Source organism: Amphiura filiformis, chromosome 10 (genome assembly GCF_039555335.1).
Source record: "Amphiura filiformis chromosome 10, Afil_fr2py, whole genome shotgun sequence".
In the NCBI taxonomy this organism is placed as follows: Eukaryota; Metazoa; Echinodermata; class Ophiuroidea; order Amphilepidida; family Amphiuridae; genus Amphiura; species Amphiura filiformis.
Genome location: NC_092637.1, coordinates 6,204,814 through 6,226,183, shown reverse-complemented (window position 1 = coordinate 6,226,183; position 21,370 = coordinate 6,204,814). Strand labels below are relative to the sequence as shown.

Genomic DNA, 21,370 nt, shown 5'->3' with positions numbered 1-21,370 from the left:
GCCTGCACCTTTCTCATTGTTTTGGTGTTAAAATTGTTTGATGCATGGAATGGTTGAAACCGCCATGATCAGAATTCCAAAATATTTCTCACAGGGGGTGTGATTTACAAATTGAATAACCCCAATGGTTGGCAAATCATATCTCCATGTTTTCTTACGAGAAAAAAATAAAATAAATGTTTACATTTTCCCCCTTTATATTTTTATTATTTAAAAAAATGTGATTGTAGAACATTGTTTATATTATTTTACATAATTAACAATATTTTTTGTATATTTTATCCACAAGATTTGACACTAACTTCATCTATGATAAACACAGATGCTTAACCCAATGTGAACTACCTGCCGATTGGCCAAAGAGAAGTTTTCACTATCAATTGGCCCAATCAGCAACATTGTTAGAATAATTTCACCACACAAAAAAATTGGGGTGAATTATTTGCAAAGCTCCAATCTGATTGGTCACCAATCAGAGGCAATGTTAGATCGGCAGGTAGTACTCAGGGGGTTAACTTGTGCACGTTTCTGGGTGTTGTACATATAACACAATTATATATTTATATCAATAATATCTTTGTTTTGTATTTCGTACAATTTTACGAATAGAAAAGGAACTGATAGTTAATATATAGGATTAATTATGCCAGCCAGTCACACTTAATTTGAAAAAATAATAATAATGATAAATAGAATTCATAATATTATGATTATAATAAAGTATTTCACATCTTTTGTGGCACTGAAAACAATAGTCACTGAAATTAAAAAATAAACAACCGTGATAAAAGTTCTATAAACACGCAAATACACTTCCATTTTTATCTCTCCCACTCTCTCTGCTCCGCATACGCAATATTAAAGGGGTATTTTGTGATTGACAGCCTCAAAAAAATTTTGGGAACAGTTATTTTGTCGATTATTTTATCTTTTGAACCATACCCTAAAAAGAGAGTGTTAAAATAACAAAATACCCCTTTCAATATTATAGATATATTTAGACCAGTACTGTTTGTTACTGCATGTCTACTGCACAGCATAATATTTTCATGCGCGTCAAATTTTCATGAAAGTTGCACGAGATATTGATCCTAATGGTGTTCATGTGCAGGGCACAAATACACAGGGATAATTGTAATGCGTCCCCAAATTCCACAAAATAGCAAAAATATTTCGTCAACGGCAAAAGTACATGCGAGGCAATGGCTATTCCAGTTGAAATCCATATACCCCCTGTGGAAGACATGACCTTAACCTCCCACACTGGGGTGTAGATTTTAAAATGGAGTCACCCATTTAGGTAATCCCATTTGAAATTCACACTCCCTGTGTGGGAGATTAAGGGCATGTCTTCCATAGGGGGTATGGAATTCAACACGAGAATAGCCTATTTTAGCCCTACTCATGAGCATTCAATTGTTGCTGTTAGCCTTTGAAAATGTGCATACGATCATGAAAATTTCTTGTCAAAAACCCAAAATGGTAGACAAAGTGCACTGTGAAAATATGATATGCAGCAGTCTTATAGTCTTTCTGTACAGCCAAGAAAATAGAAATCTAGGGGCTATTCCAATTGAAATCCATACACCCCCTATGGAAGGCATGACCTGAAAACACAAGGAGTGTGAATTTCAAATGGGGTTACCCAAATGGGTGACTTCATTTGATATATACACTCCCCATGTGGGAGATTACGATCATATCTTCCAGGGGGTATGGATTTCAACTGGAATAGCCTAACCCAACTTTGAACCCACATTCGATTGGTTAAGACATGATATATTGAGTAACCAATCAGAATAAAGCTTTTAGACCTCTTGTTAGCAATTTTATGCTTTATCCCTAAGTTCAGTCCTACTGGCCATTCTTACCATATCTCTGATTGGCTCAGTAATATGATATACCCTAATAGTAACCAATCAAAATTGTTCTTAGAGGTCAATAATGCCATCCTTGAAAATTTGATAAAACAAGTTAGAGGGTTAATACAACAAGACCCCTCTGAAATAGCTGCCATGTCTCATATTCATAGATGTGTACAATATAGAATGCATATGTTATCATAGGGCAGCTATTGCAGGCAGGGCCTTCGTGCTGTAACCCCTAATAATGTTCATCCTTGCACAAAACAAACCAATCAAATGGGATCAAAACTGGTTGCTTTTCCATCTTCTCGGCTTTTCACATCAAAACTACGGTACATGACCTGGATAATTTAATATTCAGCTTGAACCAATTTGTACAAGAAATTCGAAATAAAAATATCCCAAAAATTTGTCATTACGTACAGTAGGAATATCTACCTATATACAACGTTATCTATAACACCCTGTTTCGCTATAATAGTTGCCTGTTATATCATGTTTGATCAGGTTTTATCTACGACGGCTGCCGTTTATCGGTTTTTATTTAAAATGATAATGACGGAAATTGTTTCATTGTCTGGGGGTCGGGGGGTCGGTGGTTCGTAAAGGAGTACCTAACAAAGGGCTATTCCTGTTGAATTCATACACTCTGTTGAAAACATAACCTTAATCGCCCACACACAGATTGTGAATTTCAAATGTGGTTACCTGAATGGGTGACTCCATTTGAAATCTACACCCACTGGGTGGGAGATTAAGGTCATGTCTTCCATAGGGGGTGTATAGATTCAACTGGAAGAGCCAATTCTCTCGACAGTTGAATGACCTATGAATAACAATAGGTAGGCCTACAGGATCTGTCTCTTTCACTAGGATCCACAACATGCTCATCTATCAGGGCACAGTTCTTTAATCCCAATACATTTGTACATTCATTGAATGACCTTTGAAAATTTGAGTACAAAAACTCATACTCTTCAACTTGAGGTCAAATTTTGCACAATGATTGTTTAATTGAGGTTATTGAACTATGCCACTGGAATGAGGCCATTGTGGTCCATAGTGTTTCCTTTAAAAAGCTAGGGGCAGTAATTGCCCCAGATGTGGAATGAGTTATAAATAACAAGGTCTTGCAGTAAACTGAAAGGTAGCTAATTACATTCTCTATTCACCGTTAACCATAAAAATCCTACTATTACAGACTTGATTGCATATTATCATACTTCAGTGGTGATTGTGCTTAAATACATTATTGTACATCACATGAAAACTACACTATGGTGTCAAGTGTGAAAGAACATCAGTAGAGGGCGCTCTTACAGGATAGAGGGCGCCCTGTGATAGTGAAAAGTGCTCTAATTTTGATTCAGAAACAATTTTTGGCTTTACTATTCAGCCAAGTGAAATTGTACAATAGCTTTGCCTACAGAAGATATCGCAGCCCTACAACAGAGGGCGCTCTAGTTTGAATCATGAAAGTACGTTTTGGCTTTAAGAGTCAGTGTTGCGTCATAAAATTACTGTTACACTTTTTTTTTCATCATCGATATGGCAAAGCCTGCTTTGCATTATAGGTATTCATTTACATCGGAAATATAATACACAATGCATGATGTATAAGCGGTGGAGTCAACAGCACAAAATAAATATTTGGTTTTTTCTTCGTATATTTTTTTGTCCACCCTGTAAGGGCTTTTCTATATTACCACGCCTGCTGGTTGTTTATATATATTAAAGATAAATAATCCTATTAACCATGCACACTACCAGAATGTGCTTTTGTTAATACTTTTTTTTTTCTTCATAAATATATTTGGAATAAAAATACTATTTTTTTCGTTCTGTTGTCCTTTTCTTTCAACCTGCGAAAGAATAAAATGTTTGCATGCGGGACTTTCAAAACATGACCAGCAATCTCTTGAATCTGTCATAAAGCCAAGGGCAGTATATCATGAAGATGGGAAATGCGTTATATCGGATAAATGACCATATGCAATATCTGGCAATTGACTTAGGGTTGAGAATCTTGTGAAGTTGACATAGTTCTCATTTTAAACTCTTGAAGCCAGGGGCAGTGCATAATGCAGATGGAAAATGAGTTATATCAGGTAAATGACCACCAGCAATATCCTGAAACTGTTTTGGGGTTGGAAATCCTGTGAAAGGGGTGTAGATTTCAAATGGAGTCACCAATTCATATAACGTATTTGAAATTCACACTCCCTGTGTGGAAGATTCAGTTCAAGTCTTCTATAGGGGGTGTATTATTCAAGCCCTTTCATTGGCCACATTTTCACTGCTCTGTTGCCAGCTATACATGTATTGGATTTATCGACAACTCAAAGCAGAGAAGGATTCAAACCAGCGACTCCTTCCACCACTCTACCATCTAAGCAATTCAGTTCTATGTCGCCAGCAACTCTCAATTACCAAAATCTTGCTTGATGGCAATGTTTCACATTAACCCATGTATTGGTTTATCTACATACTGTAACAGAGGAACCAGACTGGAGAGAGTCTAAAACCAGATCTCTGGAATGCAATTCCAGCACTCTACCATCTAAGCAATTCAGTTCTTTGTTGCCAGCAACTACAATTACCAAAATCTTGCTTGATGGCAATGTTTCACAACAACCCATTGGTTTATCTACATCTTGTGACAAAGGAACCTGACTGGAGAAAGACTCACACCAGTGACCTCTGGAATGCAATTCCAGCAAGCTACCATCTAAACAATTCAGTTCTGTGTTGCCTGCAACTCCAATTACTAAATCTTTGCTTGACTGCTTGTGAGCGCATGTTCCACTGGTTAAGGTCTTTGACTCTGGTGCGAGCAGTCCCCAGTTTGATCACCGGTGGAGTCAAAATTCATATTCAATTATCTGCTCTATCCATTACTGTATTTGAATTGTGGGGCAGATGCAGGCGATGACAAAGGCCTCACAGCCAGTTCCCATCAGGGCAATGCCTGGCTGTCTATACACCCTACCATGGTCCCTGGGCATCATGGAAGAGCAGTGTTTCAACAATGAGTGATTTACCCAGCCCTGATATTATTATCAGCCTAACCTATTCACTAACCAATCACATCAATACCAATCCACTCTCAACTTGAACAGGGGACCTCTCCATTGCAAGACTGGTCTACTATCAGAGCTATAACAGAGCCTATACAATAAACCAACAAGAACGGTATAACAATTGAAATGGCAGCCACGTTGGTGGACAATTCTAAGATGCCAAAGGGACAGGTCTCTAGTTCAACCTCACAACTATTCATAGATACCACCTGCTACACTGTAGTATCATAGGAAATTCCCCCTGATGAGTTTGATCCCTCTATTCATAGCTACCACCTGTTTCATTGTAGTATCATAGGAAATTCCCCATGGAGACCATGTCATGCAAACAGGTTTTAGTATGTATAAGAACTGCATGTCAACTGCACAAATTGGGATTTTCCAGTTCAAATCCAAACATCCTCCATGGAAAACATGACCTTAATCTCTGACACAGGTGGTGAAGATTTCAAATGGAGACACCATTCAGATGACTCCATTTGAAATTCACACTCCATGTGTGGAAGTTTAAGGTCATGTCTTCCATAGGGTTGTATGGATTTCATAGCCCAATTCACCCATTGCACGTCCGCCATATGCGAGGAGCGCCTCGATCTGGCTGCATGCATGAATGGGAATTGAACCGGCCATATAACATTCCGTAATACTTCCTTTCATGTCTATTGCCAGTCTGAGGCTCTCCCCGCATATGGCGGAACCGTGCAATGGGCGAATACAGCTATACTTATACACCTTGAAACCTCATAAAATATGATGCATCTTAGTCGTATCGCTGGTACTAGTTCTGATAAAACATTTTTAACACAGAGTGCATATTTCTTGTGTTTCATTAACAGCTGCACTATAAATACTCTGCTTAATATCCCTGTCAACACATACACTCTCTGTCTGACCATGTATACCTGGTAACGCTAATAAACAAACGTAGCAATAAAAACAAAAATTTTAAGTTGATGCATGTCGGTAGCAAATTATCCTTAAAGTGATTTAAAATGATTTTCAGCACTATACAATGTACAAGTGTCTATTTTGCAAAGTTTTTACACCATTGTATTATCATAATTCACTCCCTGCAGTTAGACAAAAATTGACATCAATTTTCGCAATTTGTCGTTAAACGCAGTCCTTTATCTGACCAGGGCTAGTATGTTTATTCCTTTCTTTCCATATAAGCCAGCATGCTTATATCAGCTTTTTGCCTAGCTTGAGCATATTACTTGAGCCTGGTCCCATCAGGACTTAAGTGTGTCTCTGAACGAGTTATGTCATGCATCACATGGTTACTTGACATTTTGTGCCAATTAAACCTACTTAATCACTTTTGAATAAAAACATACCTGCACTTGGTGTGCTTTTAAATTGTCTAACAATAATTGAGCATATACATTGTAAATGAACTCCTATTATCTAAATGAAATGAAACAAGCCCATGTGCTCTAGAGCAAATTTGCTTTGGATTGTCACTACGTATGTTAACTTATGCATATGGTTGTCAATTAATTATGCAAATAGTCGAACACTAGTTGCGCTTATTTGGTACTTATTTGATGGTTCTGTGCATATGTTCTTCTCTTGGTAGAAGTGATGTCATTCTGAGCATAAAAATAATATTTGGTTATCTATTCTTTGATGACTTCTCTACACTAGATAAAGGCCAAGTATGAAGGTTTGGAATCTTGGCAGTGCACTACATGGAACGGTGTTATTAAGGCTGTGGAATAACAACTACCAACATGGATAATAACGTTAGGAGATTAATATACTCTGAACCGGCAGATCGACGGATGGGTACTCTTTGCAACTGAATAACTGGTAGTAAATTAAAACTGTACGTAATATATATGTCCCCGCAGAATTTCAAGAATTGGACAAAGCGTTTTGTCAGAATAACACTTATGCAACAAAGCTAGTAACTATGGATCTTAGCTTGTTTGCTAATCTGTTCAGTAGGTGAATTCATGAAATTTGAGTAGGGTTCAATTTTTCCCCTAGAAATGTCCTTTTCGGTGGCGGAGCTTTCGGAAACCTAGCGTGTGCCATCTTCAGAGGAACTAAATAGTTCATACGAATGATTCATGGAATTTATTCTGTAGAGTTACCGGAGCATCATAACATGTTGAAGGAAATCTCCAATTTAGCATTATACTCCTGGTATGTTCGGTCAGGAACAACCAAAAATACCAGAATGACATCACTAAACTAAGTTAAAGATGATGCAATCTTAGTTCTTATATGTCTGATCTGTATTAAATTACGCTAATAATAACTGAATATTCATTGTACCATATACCAGTGAAGGTATTTCTAGTTTAAATCTGTAACAACCATTTGTGAAAGTACATTCCTACTTTTAATTCAATCATAAGCATTAACTTTACAAATATTTTCTTAAATCTGTTCAATTAGTGGTGGTTATTTCTGGTAAACCTGACTACGCCTATCTTCAGGAAAGTCATAAAAATAAATTGTCGTGTATTTTTTGGTTTTTCAAAAGTATAACATATAATTTTTAGTCAAGTTCGTCATCGTTAGGTTGAATAAGAATCAATACAGTAGCACATTTTCCACCAGGGAAGAAATGTCAAAAAATTTTGAGGAAAACAAATATAAATGAATCAATTTGAAATGTGGCAGTTTCAACACAATTATCGTATGGTATATATCATTGTACAATATGCTCCTTAGTTTCATAAATTTATAATTTTATTATCAACTCCATGCATGGCAGTCTATTCTCTATGTTAATATAGCTATTATGTGCAAGCACATGTGCAACATGTTATCTCCATCATTTTTGTCGGCAAGTCAGCTAAATTAGAGCAGGACATTTTCCTAACCTCTTGAAGAGAGGAAACCTAACCAAACCAAACCTGCCTAGTTATCAAATTAATCAGTGACAGAAGTTATCTCTGAATTTGACAGGTGCTAATTGATACAATAACATTAAAACATCAATTAGCAGCTGTCAAATTCAGAGATTACCTTGTCACTGATTAATTTGATAACCAGGCAGGTTTGGTTCACATATTAAAATACTATTTTCATGTTCAGTAGAATTTTATCAGCTTCATTTCGAGACGTCACTTGCCGAACTTGATCTTGGCATTCAGATTTTTAAAGCGAAAATAAAAATAAGTCATGGTTTCATTTGTTTGTTTATGCATGATTTCATCCATATTTTCAAACGCAGTTTGCCACACACTCCACCCTTTGCTGATGGATCGATTACATGTGGAAATCTCAATTTAAAAGGTAGGGTCCAACTATTTATAGGTCTGCATTACAACTAAAATGCTCAGTAATTTTTTGTTGCACATATGCCATGGGAGATCACTACTGCTCTATATCACGAGTAGAATTTCATCACACCATTGGAAATCAAACTTGATTGGGGTATTCTAGATGAAATCCATACCCCCTATGGAAAACATAAGCTTAATATTCTACACAGGGAGTGTGAATTACCTAATTGGGTGACCCCATTTGAAATTCACACTCCCTGTGTGGGAGAATCAAGTAATGTCTTTCATAGGAGTTACATGGATTTCAAATGGAATAGCCAATTTTGCCACACATTGCGAGAATCAAACTTGATTCCTGCAATTACTACATTTGCAGTCCAAGAGAACGCCAAATATGGATCAGGAGTATTACATAATAATACCCTGCTATGACAATAGCTGCACTAGGTTAATCGTATAATCTCCTTATGTGGTTAGCATGGCTGGGCCAGGAAATCCACAAGGTCAGCCAATGTATGTACATGTATTCGGTACATGTGCCATATCTTTACAATGGGTGATAAATTTCTGGTTTGTTTTATTTCACAACGCAACAGTCGATATTCTAAAGCTTGGTCCAAATCCAAGAGAAGAACCAACTCTAGATTTATGTGGTTTCAAATTATATCGGCCGTTGCCTTTTTGATAGAAATGGTGTTTGTTGATGTGCACAGTTTCCCATTAGATCATAACATGCTGTTGTACATCCAAGGTCAAAGGTCTTTTAATCCATATTTGGCGTTGTTCTGGGACTGATTTGTGAGAATCATTCAATTCATGACCAATCTTTGTTGTCTAAATATACATGTGAAATATTACTAAGTTTGATCACACAAACTTGCGAAAATCGACGTAACGATTCACAACAAAATTCTTGCCCTGTCTTTAAATCTACAGCTGCTCGCTTGTAAAAAACAAATGGCATTTAACTGACCAACGTGTATTAAACTATTTGTACCGTATGCATTAAAATATTTTACCTTATTGGTGAAAGTTTAGTTTCTTTAATGTTTCAAAAAAGCTGATCAGGAAACTATTCTCTTAGTCTTACAGCAGTTATTACTATACAAGTGGTTATTTTTGGATATTTTAATTTGCAATTTGCGACAAAGAACAAAGAAATCTTTATGCCAGTTGGTATTTTTCCTGAAATTCATGCCTTAACATATTAACAATGTTATTATTATTTTATTAAAAGCTTGTACATGTATGTGTGTTGTTAAATTTGCAATATATTCATGCCTCCATTCGCAAAAATAAAACTTTCACAAAAAAAACCACTTGTACAGTACATTTCCCTTCAATCAGGCTATTCCAGTTAAAATCTATACACCCCCAGGGAAGACACAACCTTAATCTCCCACACAGGGAGTATGGTTTTCAAAATGGGATTACCTGAATGGGTGACTCCATTTAAAATTATACCCCTGTGCGGAAGGTTAAGAACATGACTTCCAGAGGGTGTATGGATTTCAACTGGAACAGCCCACTGAAAGTCTTCTTTTAGTGTTAGTACATATCTTTCCACCTAATCACCTTTTATATTTGTTCTATTTTCAAGCATAAAAGTAGATTCAATCCGGTGTATGCTTTGGTTATGTCATCTTAAAATGTGTACAATAATAAGTAAAATCAATACATGAAGATTTTTAATCCTTAAGATGAGACAGTTGATGTACAGGGCTATTCCACTTGAAATGCATACACCCCCTGTGACAGACATGACCTTAATCTCCCACACCAGGAGATGTTAATTTCAAATCAAGTTATCCATTCAGATAACTGCCATTTGAAATTCATTCCCATTGCGTAGATGATTACGGTCACATCTTCCATAGGGGTGTAGGGATTTCGACTGGAACAGCCCGGTTACTATGTTCAAATGTGTTGGAATGGTGGCGCATGTACATGTACACACATAATATGGCACACCAGTATCTGTGGTGGCATGTTATAAACACTAAACATTAGTATGAACATTGTGGCTATTAAGTTTGATAGTGCCCACTAAAAGAAATTCAAATGAAGTGCATATATATTTCTATATATCTCAACTTTACAGCTTGAAGGTTAATATTAATTTAAGTATTTTAAATTGTCATATCTTCTTTCAATATGTATAAAGTGTCTTGTTTGTATACTTTACCATGCTTGGTCTAATCTAAAATTGAATTTTAATTTCCTAATTAAAAAAAAGTTATACTTATAATAAAACTTTGGAAAAAGATACCGTGCTTGTGTTTCTAGTATAAAATGTGCTAGCGTAGTAAGACACAAAGATAAGTTAATAATAATTAATGAGTAATTTCAGGGAATAAATACGACTTATCCCCCTTTACGAGGATTTATAAACACATGACCAATCCCTTATGCACATACAAGTATACTCCCGAGTACATCACACTACCCAAGTCAACACCACATTATAAACACGCATTCCTCCTAAATACGAGAAAGATCAAGTCAACTCTAAAATAATAAGATTCTCATAGACATTTTAACGCCATTCAAATAGAGCAGCATATTCTGTTCATATTAATATAATTATTACACAGTGCATTTTAAAGCATTTGGACAAACTGCATAACTGGAACATTATTTTTTTCGAAGCAAGTTTAGGTTTTTTTCTCTCACTATTTCATTGTTTCAGCCCTAATAACTTTGTACACAAAGTACTTATACTATTTATAATTGTATATTTTTTTAACATTTTTTTTTTGGTTTTGTTTTATAATTAAGCACAGGTTACACACAGGCTTTAGGGTGCTCAAAACCCACATTGCAAGGTGCCTTGTTAGCCTCTCGTCCGCTTCCATGGAGACTTGCTACCATAGAGACCATTTGCTTTAAAACATCATCAACTGCATTTCATCTGCCAGCGTAAATTACACCTCCACATATAAGTCCGTGAAGTGCAAAACACTAACAACCGTCTCGCCTTATCCCTGCCTACCAGCTGAGCACTGCTGCTACAACCGCTATCCGTTGCCATAGTGAGTGTTGCTATAGTAATCACCGCAACCATGGTGTTCCACAAGCGCCAAGTCATTGGTCCATTTCATCCTAACTTGCTGTGCTAGTTTGCCCCTGTTATATATATATATTTCTATATATATTTGGTGGTACAAGAGTGTTACTACAACGTCCAGTGTTCATTTAACACAAGTCTATCCCTACACCTGATTACTGTCGTCACTTTTCATAGCTACGAGTCGCGCCTGCTCCCGGCGCGGACTTGTTTCGCTACTATTCGTCAGCGCCGGCTCGGTATTCCGCCGTTTTATTTTCGATTTTGATTTCTTTAACATAGTAGCCTGCAATGACAAGCAAAAAGAGAATATATATGATCAGGTGAAAACACATCACTCCCCCGTGTAAGATTTAGGAATTATCTTCCACAGGAGAAGTATGTTTTTCAAATGTAATTGGTCAGAGTTAATCATTTTGAAACCCATACTCCCCCTATATTATGGCTGCACTTGTATCTTCCACAACTGGAGTGAGTATTTCAAATGGAAGTCACCCAAGTGTCTATTCTAGTCAAAACTTATACTCCCTCTGTGGAAGACTTTAGCTAAATCTTCCACAGGGGTAGTGTGGATTTCAAATGAAATAGCCCAATGTTGCATCTGATGTCACCTGTCACTCAAAGTAGAAACATTGCTATGATTGGCCATCTTGCTGATCAACCCAATAGACCACTTGACATGTGACGTCATTGCCCGGCAGTATGCGCACGCATTATGGTACTTTCCATTGTTCTTTGCCCTGCAGTGTGCGTGCGCATCGTAGTTTGCTCAGGGCATGTGTATTTTAAATCTCCCACCACATTTCATATGGTACAGGAAAGCCATTGAACAGTGAAGCGGTTCGTTCGGGCATATCGACAGACCAATCCCTCGCCTTTGTTGATAAACAATGATATAAAGTGGTCTATACATTATTGGATTGGAGTCACCATATGTGTGGCCTCCTTGCCACACCCTTCAAGAATGACATCATAGGCAACAAGCTAAGTTTGTCTCTACCAGTAATTTTAATGGGCTAGAGTAAAGGTTTAAAATAGAAAAAACAATGTGTAACTTCCATCTGAAATACTCCCTCTGATGGTTTACACATACAAGCTTGGAAAAGAGCAGGGGAAAGTAAAATATTAAGTATTGCAAGTGGGTTTCTATGTGGACATACCCGACGGGCAAGTGGACATTTAAAAAAATTTGTGAGGCCTGATGAAGGTAATCACAAAATGTTGAAAATTTCATCATCATCTATATCAATATTTTATACTCTTGTTTTGACAAACGTAACATTTTCAACTCCCTCCCCCAAGCACAATTAGTTTTATTTATAGATTAATTCCCGAAAACACTATATGTGACCAGATCTGGTCCAATCAGTCTAAAGTCGGCAACATAACAATGAAACTGAGATATAGGCAAAATGTGGGGAGAAAAAACAATAAAAAACATAAGAAAATATACATATAAAAGGTTCATAACTTTGCAACCAAGTATTCAAGAGACCTGGGAATTCAACATCACTACGTATTTGTATGTACTGAGCAAGTAAGTAATATTAGAAACTCAATTTTCAAAATTTCCAACTTTGGCCTGAGTGGATCAGATTCGGTGACATGGCATTCTGTTGACCTTTGACCTTACCTGTAAGGCTGACCTGCACACTACAACTTGACCCGCAAGTTGCATCCAAGGTTCACCATCTACTTGTACTGGCATATCAGTATTCATCCATATTCGAATCTGAAAGGGAGATGTAGGAAAGAGAGTAAATAAACATAATTTTTAACCAGGTTCGCTGTCGCAAATGGCAATTTATTTCTTGCATTTATGGCCCAGCTACTATGGGCTATTTGCAGTAAGGAGATCGCTTATAGGTTTGAATTTCAACCAGCCTAAACACGAAGCTCCCGTGGCCAAATTGTTAAGGCACAGGTTTTGTAAACCTGAGGTCGATTCTCGGGCGAGATCACTTTTTCTGCTTGTCTCCTTATTATTTGGGACAGCGAAAATATGACAATCTTTAGGACACAGTTCCATAACCCCAATATGATTCTACACTCAAAGAATGACCTTTTCAAATACTAGGATCTCAAACATGACAATCTCTAGGACACAGTTCCTTAACCCCAATATGCTTCTACACTCAATGAATAACCTTTACACACCCTAGCATCTCAAACATGACAATCTCTAGGACACAGTTCCTTAACCCCAATATGCTTCTACACTCAAAGAATAACCTTTACACACCCTAGCATCTCAAACATGACAATCTCTAGGACACAGTTCCTTAACCCCAATATGCTTCTACACTCAAAGAATGACCTTTACACGCACACTAGGATCTCAAACATGACAATCTCTAGGACACAGTTCCTTAACCCCAATATGCTTCTACACTCAAAGAATAACCTTTACACACACTAGGATCTCAAACATGACAATCTCTAGGACACAGTTCCTTAACCCCAATATGCTTCTACACTCAAAGAATGACCTTTACACACACTAGGATCTCAAACATGACAATCTCTAGGACACAGTTCCTTAACCCCAATATGCTTCTACACTCAAAGAATGACCTTTACACACACTAGCATCTCAAACATGACAATCTCTAGGACACAGTTCCTTAACCCCAATATGCTTTTACACTCAAAGAATAACCTTTACACACACTAGGATCTCAAACATGACAATCTCTAGGACACAGTTCCTTAACCCCAATATGCTTTTACACTCAAAGAATAACCTTTACACACCCTAGCATCTCAAACATGACAATCTCTAGGACACAGTTCCTTAACCCCAATATGCTTTTACACTCAAAGAATAACCTTTACACACACTAGGATCTCAAACATGACAATCTCTAGGACACAGTTCCTTAACCCCAATATGCTTTTACACTCAAAGAATAACCTTTACACACCCTAGCATCTCAAACATGACAATCTCTAGGACACAGTTCCTTAACCCCAATATGCTTTTACACTCAAAGAATAACCTTTACACACCCTAGCATCTCAAACATGACAATCTCTAGGACACAGTTCCTTAACCCCAATATGCTTCTACACTCAAAGAATAACCTTTACACGCACACTAGGATCTCAAACATGACAATCTCTAGGACACAGTTCCTTAACCCCAATATGCTTCTACACTCAAAGAATAACCTTTACACACACTAGGATCTCAAACATGACAATCTCTAGGACACAGTTCCTTAACCCCAATATGCTTCTACACTCAAAGAATAACCTTTACACACACTAGGATCTCAAACATGACAATCTCTAGGACACAGTTCCTTAACCCCAATATGCTTCTACACTCAAAGAATAACCTTTACACACACTAGGATCTCAAACATGACAATCTCTAGGACACAGTTCCTTAACCCCAATATGCTTCTACACTCAAAGAATAACCTTTACACACACTAGGATCTCAAACATGACAATCTCTAGGACACAGTTCCTTAACCCCAATATGCTTCTACACTCAAAGAATAACCTTTACACACCCTAGGATCTCAAACATGACAATCTCTAGGACACAGTTCCTTAACCCCAATATGCTTCTACACACAATGAATAACCTTTACACACCCTAGCATCTCAAACATGACAATCTCTAGGACACAGTTCCTTAACCCCAATATGCTTTTACACTCAAAGAATAACCTTTACACACACTAGGATCTCAAACATGACAATCTCTAGGACACAGTTCCTTAACCCCAATATGCTTCTACACTCAAAGAATGACCTTTACACACACTAGCATCTCAAACATGACAATCTCTAGGACACAGTTCCTTAACCCCAATATGCTTTTACACTCAAAGAATAACCTTTACACACCCTAGCATCTCAAACATGACAATCTCTAGGACACAGTTCCTTAACCCCAATATGCTTTTACACTCAAAGAATAACCTTTACACACCCTAGCATCTCAAACATGACAATCTCTAGGACACAGTTCCTTAACCCCAATATGCTTCTACACTCAAAGAATAACCTTTACACACCCTAGCATCTCAAACATGACAATCTCTAGGACACAGTTCCTTAACCCCAATATGCTTTTACACTCAAAGAATAACCTTTACACACCCTAGCATCTCAAACATGACAATCTCTAGGACACAGTTCCTTAACCCCAATATGCTTTTACACTCAAAGAATAACCTTTACACACCCTAGCATCTCAAACATGACAATCTCTAGGACACAGTTCCTTAACCCCAATATGCTTCTACACTCAAAGAATAACCTTTACACACACTAGGATCTCAAACATGACAATCTCTAGGACACAGTTCCTTAACCCCAATATGCTTCTACACTCAAAGAATAACCTTTACACACCCTAGCATCTCAAACATGACAATCTCTAGGACACAGTTCCTTAACCCCAATATGCTTCTACACTCAAAGAATGACCTTTACACACACTAGGATCTCAAACATGACAATCTCTAGGACACAGTTCCTTAACCCCAATATGCTTCTACACTCAAAGAATAACCTTTACACACACTAGGATCTCAAACATGACAATCTCTAGGACACAGTTCCTTAACCCCAATATGCTTCTACACTCAAAGAATAACCTTTACACACACTAGGATCTCAAACATGACAATCTCTAGGACACAGTTCCTTAACCCCAATATGCTTCTACACTCAAAGAATAACCTTTACACACCCTAGCATCTCAAACATGACAATCTCTAGGACACAGTTCCTTAACCCCAATATGCTTCTACACTCAAAGAATAACCTTTACACACACTAGGATCTCAAACATGACAATCTCTAGGACACAGTTCCTTAACCCCAATATGCTTCTACACTCAAAGAATAACCTTTACACACACTAGGATCTCAAACATGACAATCTCTAGGACACAGTTCCTTAACCCCAATATGCTTCTACACTCAAAGAATAACCTTTACACACCCTAGGATCTCAAACATGACAATCTCTAGGACACAGTTCCTTAACCCCAATATGCTTCTACACACAAAGCGTCACAACCTTTATCTAAGCATACTCAGAGAAGTAGCCTTGTATCAAGACAGGGATTATACAGCAAACAGAATGGAGCTGTGTAATGTCTTAATGAAGTCTTGACAATAGACTAAGCGTACATCATGGATAGACCATATTTCTTACATGTGCTCCTTGTGCCAATCTAATCGCTGTACGTAACCCGCTCTGGATCTGTCCCAGATGTACTACACCGGTCAAACCCATCACTTCTAGTTTGCCATCGTCATGCCGACACTTGGTAAACACTGAGTCTTGGTTGTCTACACCCCATGGATCTGCTCCACCACCCCAACTGAAAAAAATTTTGCAAAATATAATCAGCGTTCAAAATAAGCCCTATCGCAGTGCAATTTGCATCCCAAAATTTGCCTGTTGTGATACAACTTTAAAAGTGTGGTGCAAAATTGTGACAGTGATAGCACATTGTACTGACTTTGTGTTGATTGTCTGAGACTGCACTTATTGCTCTACGTCAGATGAAATTGCACAACTTTCAAAATGGGGTGCTAAAGTACACCCCAAGGTAAAAAAATTAATTTGAAGAGGCTTAAAAACCACCAAGTGCATACATTTTGTTTTTGTGAGCAATATTTTTCCACATTTTGTTTCCTAGAATCAGCAAATTTAAGAGGGTTAATTTTAATAGGTAGCAGGAAATTAACACAAATTCAAGACTTTGTTGAGCAAATTTTCAAAATTACACTAATAATTTCAAACAATCCCCAAGAATGGCTATCAGAGGGGTGTCAAGGAGGCCATCTGTATATTGCAACCAAGATGGACCTGAATCAAGCCTACTTACAAGTGACTGGAATTAACTTTCCCAGTCAGACTCGATTCATGGAAAATGCAAGCCAGCAGCACCCATCAGTGCTACAAAAGTGATGCTCTGATGAGCCACAAAAACTGCACTATAGTGTGTCTCATCTCAAGTTGAGAGTAACACCATGTTGGATTTCGTAGTGGCAAATTTGAATCGATTGCGCTAATCTAATCCCTTGGGGCGAATACAAACACGTAGAAGGGTGATCTGTGCGTACGCTGGAGACGCAACAACATAAAAGCGCCAATTTGAATCTGCCGCTAGGAAATCCAACATGGCGTTTCTTTCAACTTAATTCTGTTAGCTTGTGTGAAAAAGTAGAAAATTAGTAAACACCGACTTCAGACTTCATACTTCGCATGCTAGCCATGCATAGGCTTCAACATTCGATATATTTTATCACAATACCAATATCTCAAGAACACTAGGCCAATAGCAGGGGTGTGAGAGGCCACAGACCAAAAACAAGGAAAATCACTAAAATCAGGGTAAAAACGCCAAATATGGGCTGAAAAGAAAAGAAAAACGCATACAATTTAGAAAAAAAAAAAAGAGGAAATCAGCTGAAAAGAGGAACTCTCACATCCCTGCGATAGTACTCTTGTTGGTACTCATTTTATAGCATTTTTCATGCCGATTCCAAATATGGGCATGCAAATATACAATTCTGACATTTTTGAATTTTGAAGAAATATTGGTACTTGTCATCTGCAGTCAACACACATGTGGAGGGAGTTAACTGTATACAAACCTTACACACAAACACCTTCATCTTACCTTGAAATATTCAAGACTAAAATCCCTTCTATAGTGGGCAGCTCAACATTTTTGCCGTCTACTTCAAGTCTAAGTTCTTTGTTTAATTCTTTGCATGTTGTCCGTCGAACAAATTTGCGCATGCCGAGACGAAAATACACACCCTTGTTATGTAATCTAGAAACAAAAGAGAAAATGGTATTTTGTTACAATATGGAATTTACAGCGTGTGATCTCGGGAAATATTTACTCAATTAGAGCATGCCACAACAAAAATACAAATGATGAGCAACAAATGCTTCTAAAATTATTGTAATTATTTTATTAGTTTCAACGTATTCAGCATGGACGAAGAGGTACCAGACCATTTCCAAACAGTCAAAGTCTCAGCATCACCCGATAATGTGGGCCGATTGTTTCATGAAATGCGACAGGCGAAACAAAATGCTACACACATAACGCATAGTTTTATTGTCTTTCGCGAAGAAACGCAAAGCTCTATCGCGTATACGCAAAAGCATGCAATGCTAGCGTGATTGTTAGACACGGCACAATGGAACAATCGGCCCTCATGAATATGCGAGGATTCGCAGCATACAAAACACGGGGAATTTTACAGGTTGGTTGCTAATAGTCTGTAGTAGTCTGTGGTATTCAGTCTGATATTTAAATTATTGTTCACTTTAGTCTAGATAAGCAAAGATTTGTTAATAAAAAGCTTTTATACTTTCAAAAATATTAATCATATGAATTTTATCATCTATTCTGTTTGTTTGTTTGTTTTCACTCCTCCACTCACCTGCTGTTGAATTTCTCTGGCTTCTCCTCCCTCGCCAAATGAAATCCTAGACACAGATCGGCATCAATGCCGACGCCAAAATAATTGTTCATCACAAACATATTGGGCATTTCTTCTGCCCCTGAACTGCTGTTTGACGAGTTGGATTTGTTATCCGATTCTGGTAGCTTGGTTTGATCCGATTCAAAGATCACCGTCCATCTACATTGGGATTGTAAGGTCAAAGATTAAAGGTTAAAGTGCAAGTCTTCAGGAGAATGAAAGCAAGTTGTAAGATGACACCCATCATATGTGAAAGTCATTTCTATAAACTTAAGTTCCAAATCAAGTATACAAATGCACCACCTTTGATTGCGCATGTAAACACGCCAGTTCTTTGAGTCAACATGCGCAAATACTGCCCGAGGAAGCCCAATGGGCTGTTCCATTTGAAATATATACACCCCTGACATGATCTGATGAATCTTTCACACTGGGAGTGTGAATTTCAAATAGGGTTACCTGAATGGGTGACTCCATTTGAAATCTACACCCCCCTGTATGTGAGATTAAGGTCCTGTCTTCCATTGGTGATGTATGGATTTAGCTCAACTGGAATAGCCAAATGCATTAGGGAGTACAACCAAAATGGTTCGCTGAGCTCAGCCAAGCTTTGCTGCCTTCACTGATGGTTGGGCTTCGCTAAAGCAATCGATACTAACAACTGAACAGTATACAAAGTCAGCAAAGCAGCAGGATAATAAACATGGGTCGATGACACAGCCATAATCAATGTCTGGGGTCTTTATCTGCAGTCAACAGAAAGTCAATTAAGTGTCAAGGGGTTTAAATTCAAGCACTGGAGCATTGTGTGTAAGTTCAGTGAAGCCTGCCAGTTTTTTACAGGCTTTTATGGGTTTGGGCTTTGCTGCCCCTTTGCTAGAATGCGATACTGAAGGCACCAAAGCTTGGCTGAGCTCAGCGAACCATTTTGACTGTCCTCCCTTAGATTCCATATGGTACAGGAACATATCGTAATTGGTCAAAATTTTTGGTCTGCTATTATGCTCCTGTACCATATGGAATTTCATTGAATCTTCTGAATTGAAGATTCCCTTTCACACAGGGAGTGTGAATTTCAAATAGGTTATCTGAATGGGTGAAATCTACACCACCTGTGTATTAAGATCATATCAAAGAAAAATTGAAATTGGCGACATTTGATGCATTCCTTTCTTGATAGTGTCACATTTTACTAATAGCCAGGTCTTACCTATCTAGTCGGACCTCTTCAGCCTCATTAACATTTAGCAACATGGCATATAAGTCATCTGTTGATTGGTAACCGCCTCCCCATTTCAGTACTCTTGCCAAGTCATTACCTGCAATGATGAGACAAGACAATGGTGTTCACATTTACTGTCCGCAGACTCATGCCCTCTGTCGGTGATGATTGTGAAACATATATGTGTTAAAACAGCATCTGACTTACTCCCCCAGGTGAATCTGGTGGTTTGATATCGCGCAGCTGTGCCTAAATTGATCTTTTGACCAAGTTTCTTTTTGATCACATAATTTAAGAACACAATCTTGCCATAACAATACTCAGCCAATAACTCACAGGGGTCTGATTCATAGCTTGTGAAATATCCTGATAGTAGAAAATCCTGAAAAACAGCATAAAATATTCCAAAACAGGGGGAATAATAATATTGCACAAATTTTGGCCTATTATACCCCTGCACTCACTCCCCCTCCGTACACACATATCGTCGTTGGGCAGGAAAAAACCTATGTGCTTTTGGCCCCTGAACATGTTTAAAACAAAACTGCCAGCAGGATACATTAGACGGGTGTGATTCACAACTTGTGAAATATCCAGAAAATAGCAAAAAATCCAGACAAACAGCCTGAAATTGGGCAAAAATACCCTAAAACAGACTGAAAATCAATAAAATTGCGTAAATTTCGGCCACAAAAAAACCCCGGGAAATCAGGAAAAATCCATACAAATCACATCCCCGATAAGAGGTTTTGCTTTAAACATGTTCAGGGGCCAATGACACATGCCCAACGACAATATAAACAAATAATCACAAAAACACACTTACCGGTTCCTAATGGCAGTATGGCAATAGCAGGGGAGCTACACACAGACTCTTGACCAATGTCATCCAGACATTGCAACACCCACCCAACGGTACCGTCACCTCCACAGATCAATATGCGATATTCTTTCAGCCTACTGTATACATGAAGTCTAGCAATAAAAACAAACAACATGATGAAGATCAGTTCCTGTAAATAATAAGGAATTGCTTTTTATACTGGATGCAAATACTGCAAGCAGTTGATGTCATTTCATTCTGTGAGTTGTTAACACTTACCCTGGTAAAGGTCCCCCTTCATCCAGGTTAAATACTTGGTATGGGCTAACACCTACCCAGGTAAAGGTCCCCCTTCATCCAGGTTAAATACTTGATATGGATTCACACTTGCCCTGGTTAAGGCCCCCCTTCATCCAGGTTAAATACTTGGTATGGGCTAACACTTACCCTGGTAAAGGTCCCCCTTCATTCAGCTTAAATACTTGGTATGGGCTAATACTTATCCTGGTTAAGGCCCCCCTTCATCCAGGTTAAACACTTGGTATGGGCTAACACTTACCCTGGTAAAGGTCCCCCTTCATTCAGCTTAAAA

The 21,370-nt window shown here is 37.9% G+C and overlaps 1 protein-coding gene across 3 annotated transcripts in view; it reads right to left on the bottom strand.

Annotated features, from left to right (window-relative positions):
- Positions 1-8,557: 8,557 nt before the first annotated feature.
- Positions 8,558-21,370, bottom strand: part of LOC140162440 (diacylglycerol kinase theta-like) — a 180,185-nt gene continuing 167,372 nt past the window's right edge. For all 3 annotated transcript variants that reach the window (XM_072185677.1, XM_072185678.1, XM_072185679.1), the window contains 7 exons: positions 20,782-20,930; positions 19,944-20,052; positions 18,692-18,892; positions 17,914-18,069; positions 16,437-16,605; positions 12,888-12,986; positions 8,558-11,540 (listed from right to left, as the gene is read on the bottom strand). In XM_072185677.1, coding sequence (XP_072041778.1) covers positions 11,400-11,540; positions 12,888-12,986; positions 16,437-16,605; positions 17,914-18,069; positions 18,692-18,892; positions 19,944-20,052; positions 20,782-20,930 — 1,024 coding nt within the window. In that variant the 3' untranslated portion in view covers positions 8,558-11,399. The remainder of the gene's footprint in view (positions 11,541-12,887; positions 12,987-16,436; positions 16,606-17,913; positions 18,070-18,691; positions 18,893-19,943; positions 20,053-20,781; positions 20,931-21,370) is intronic.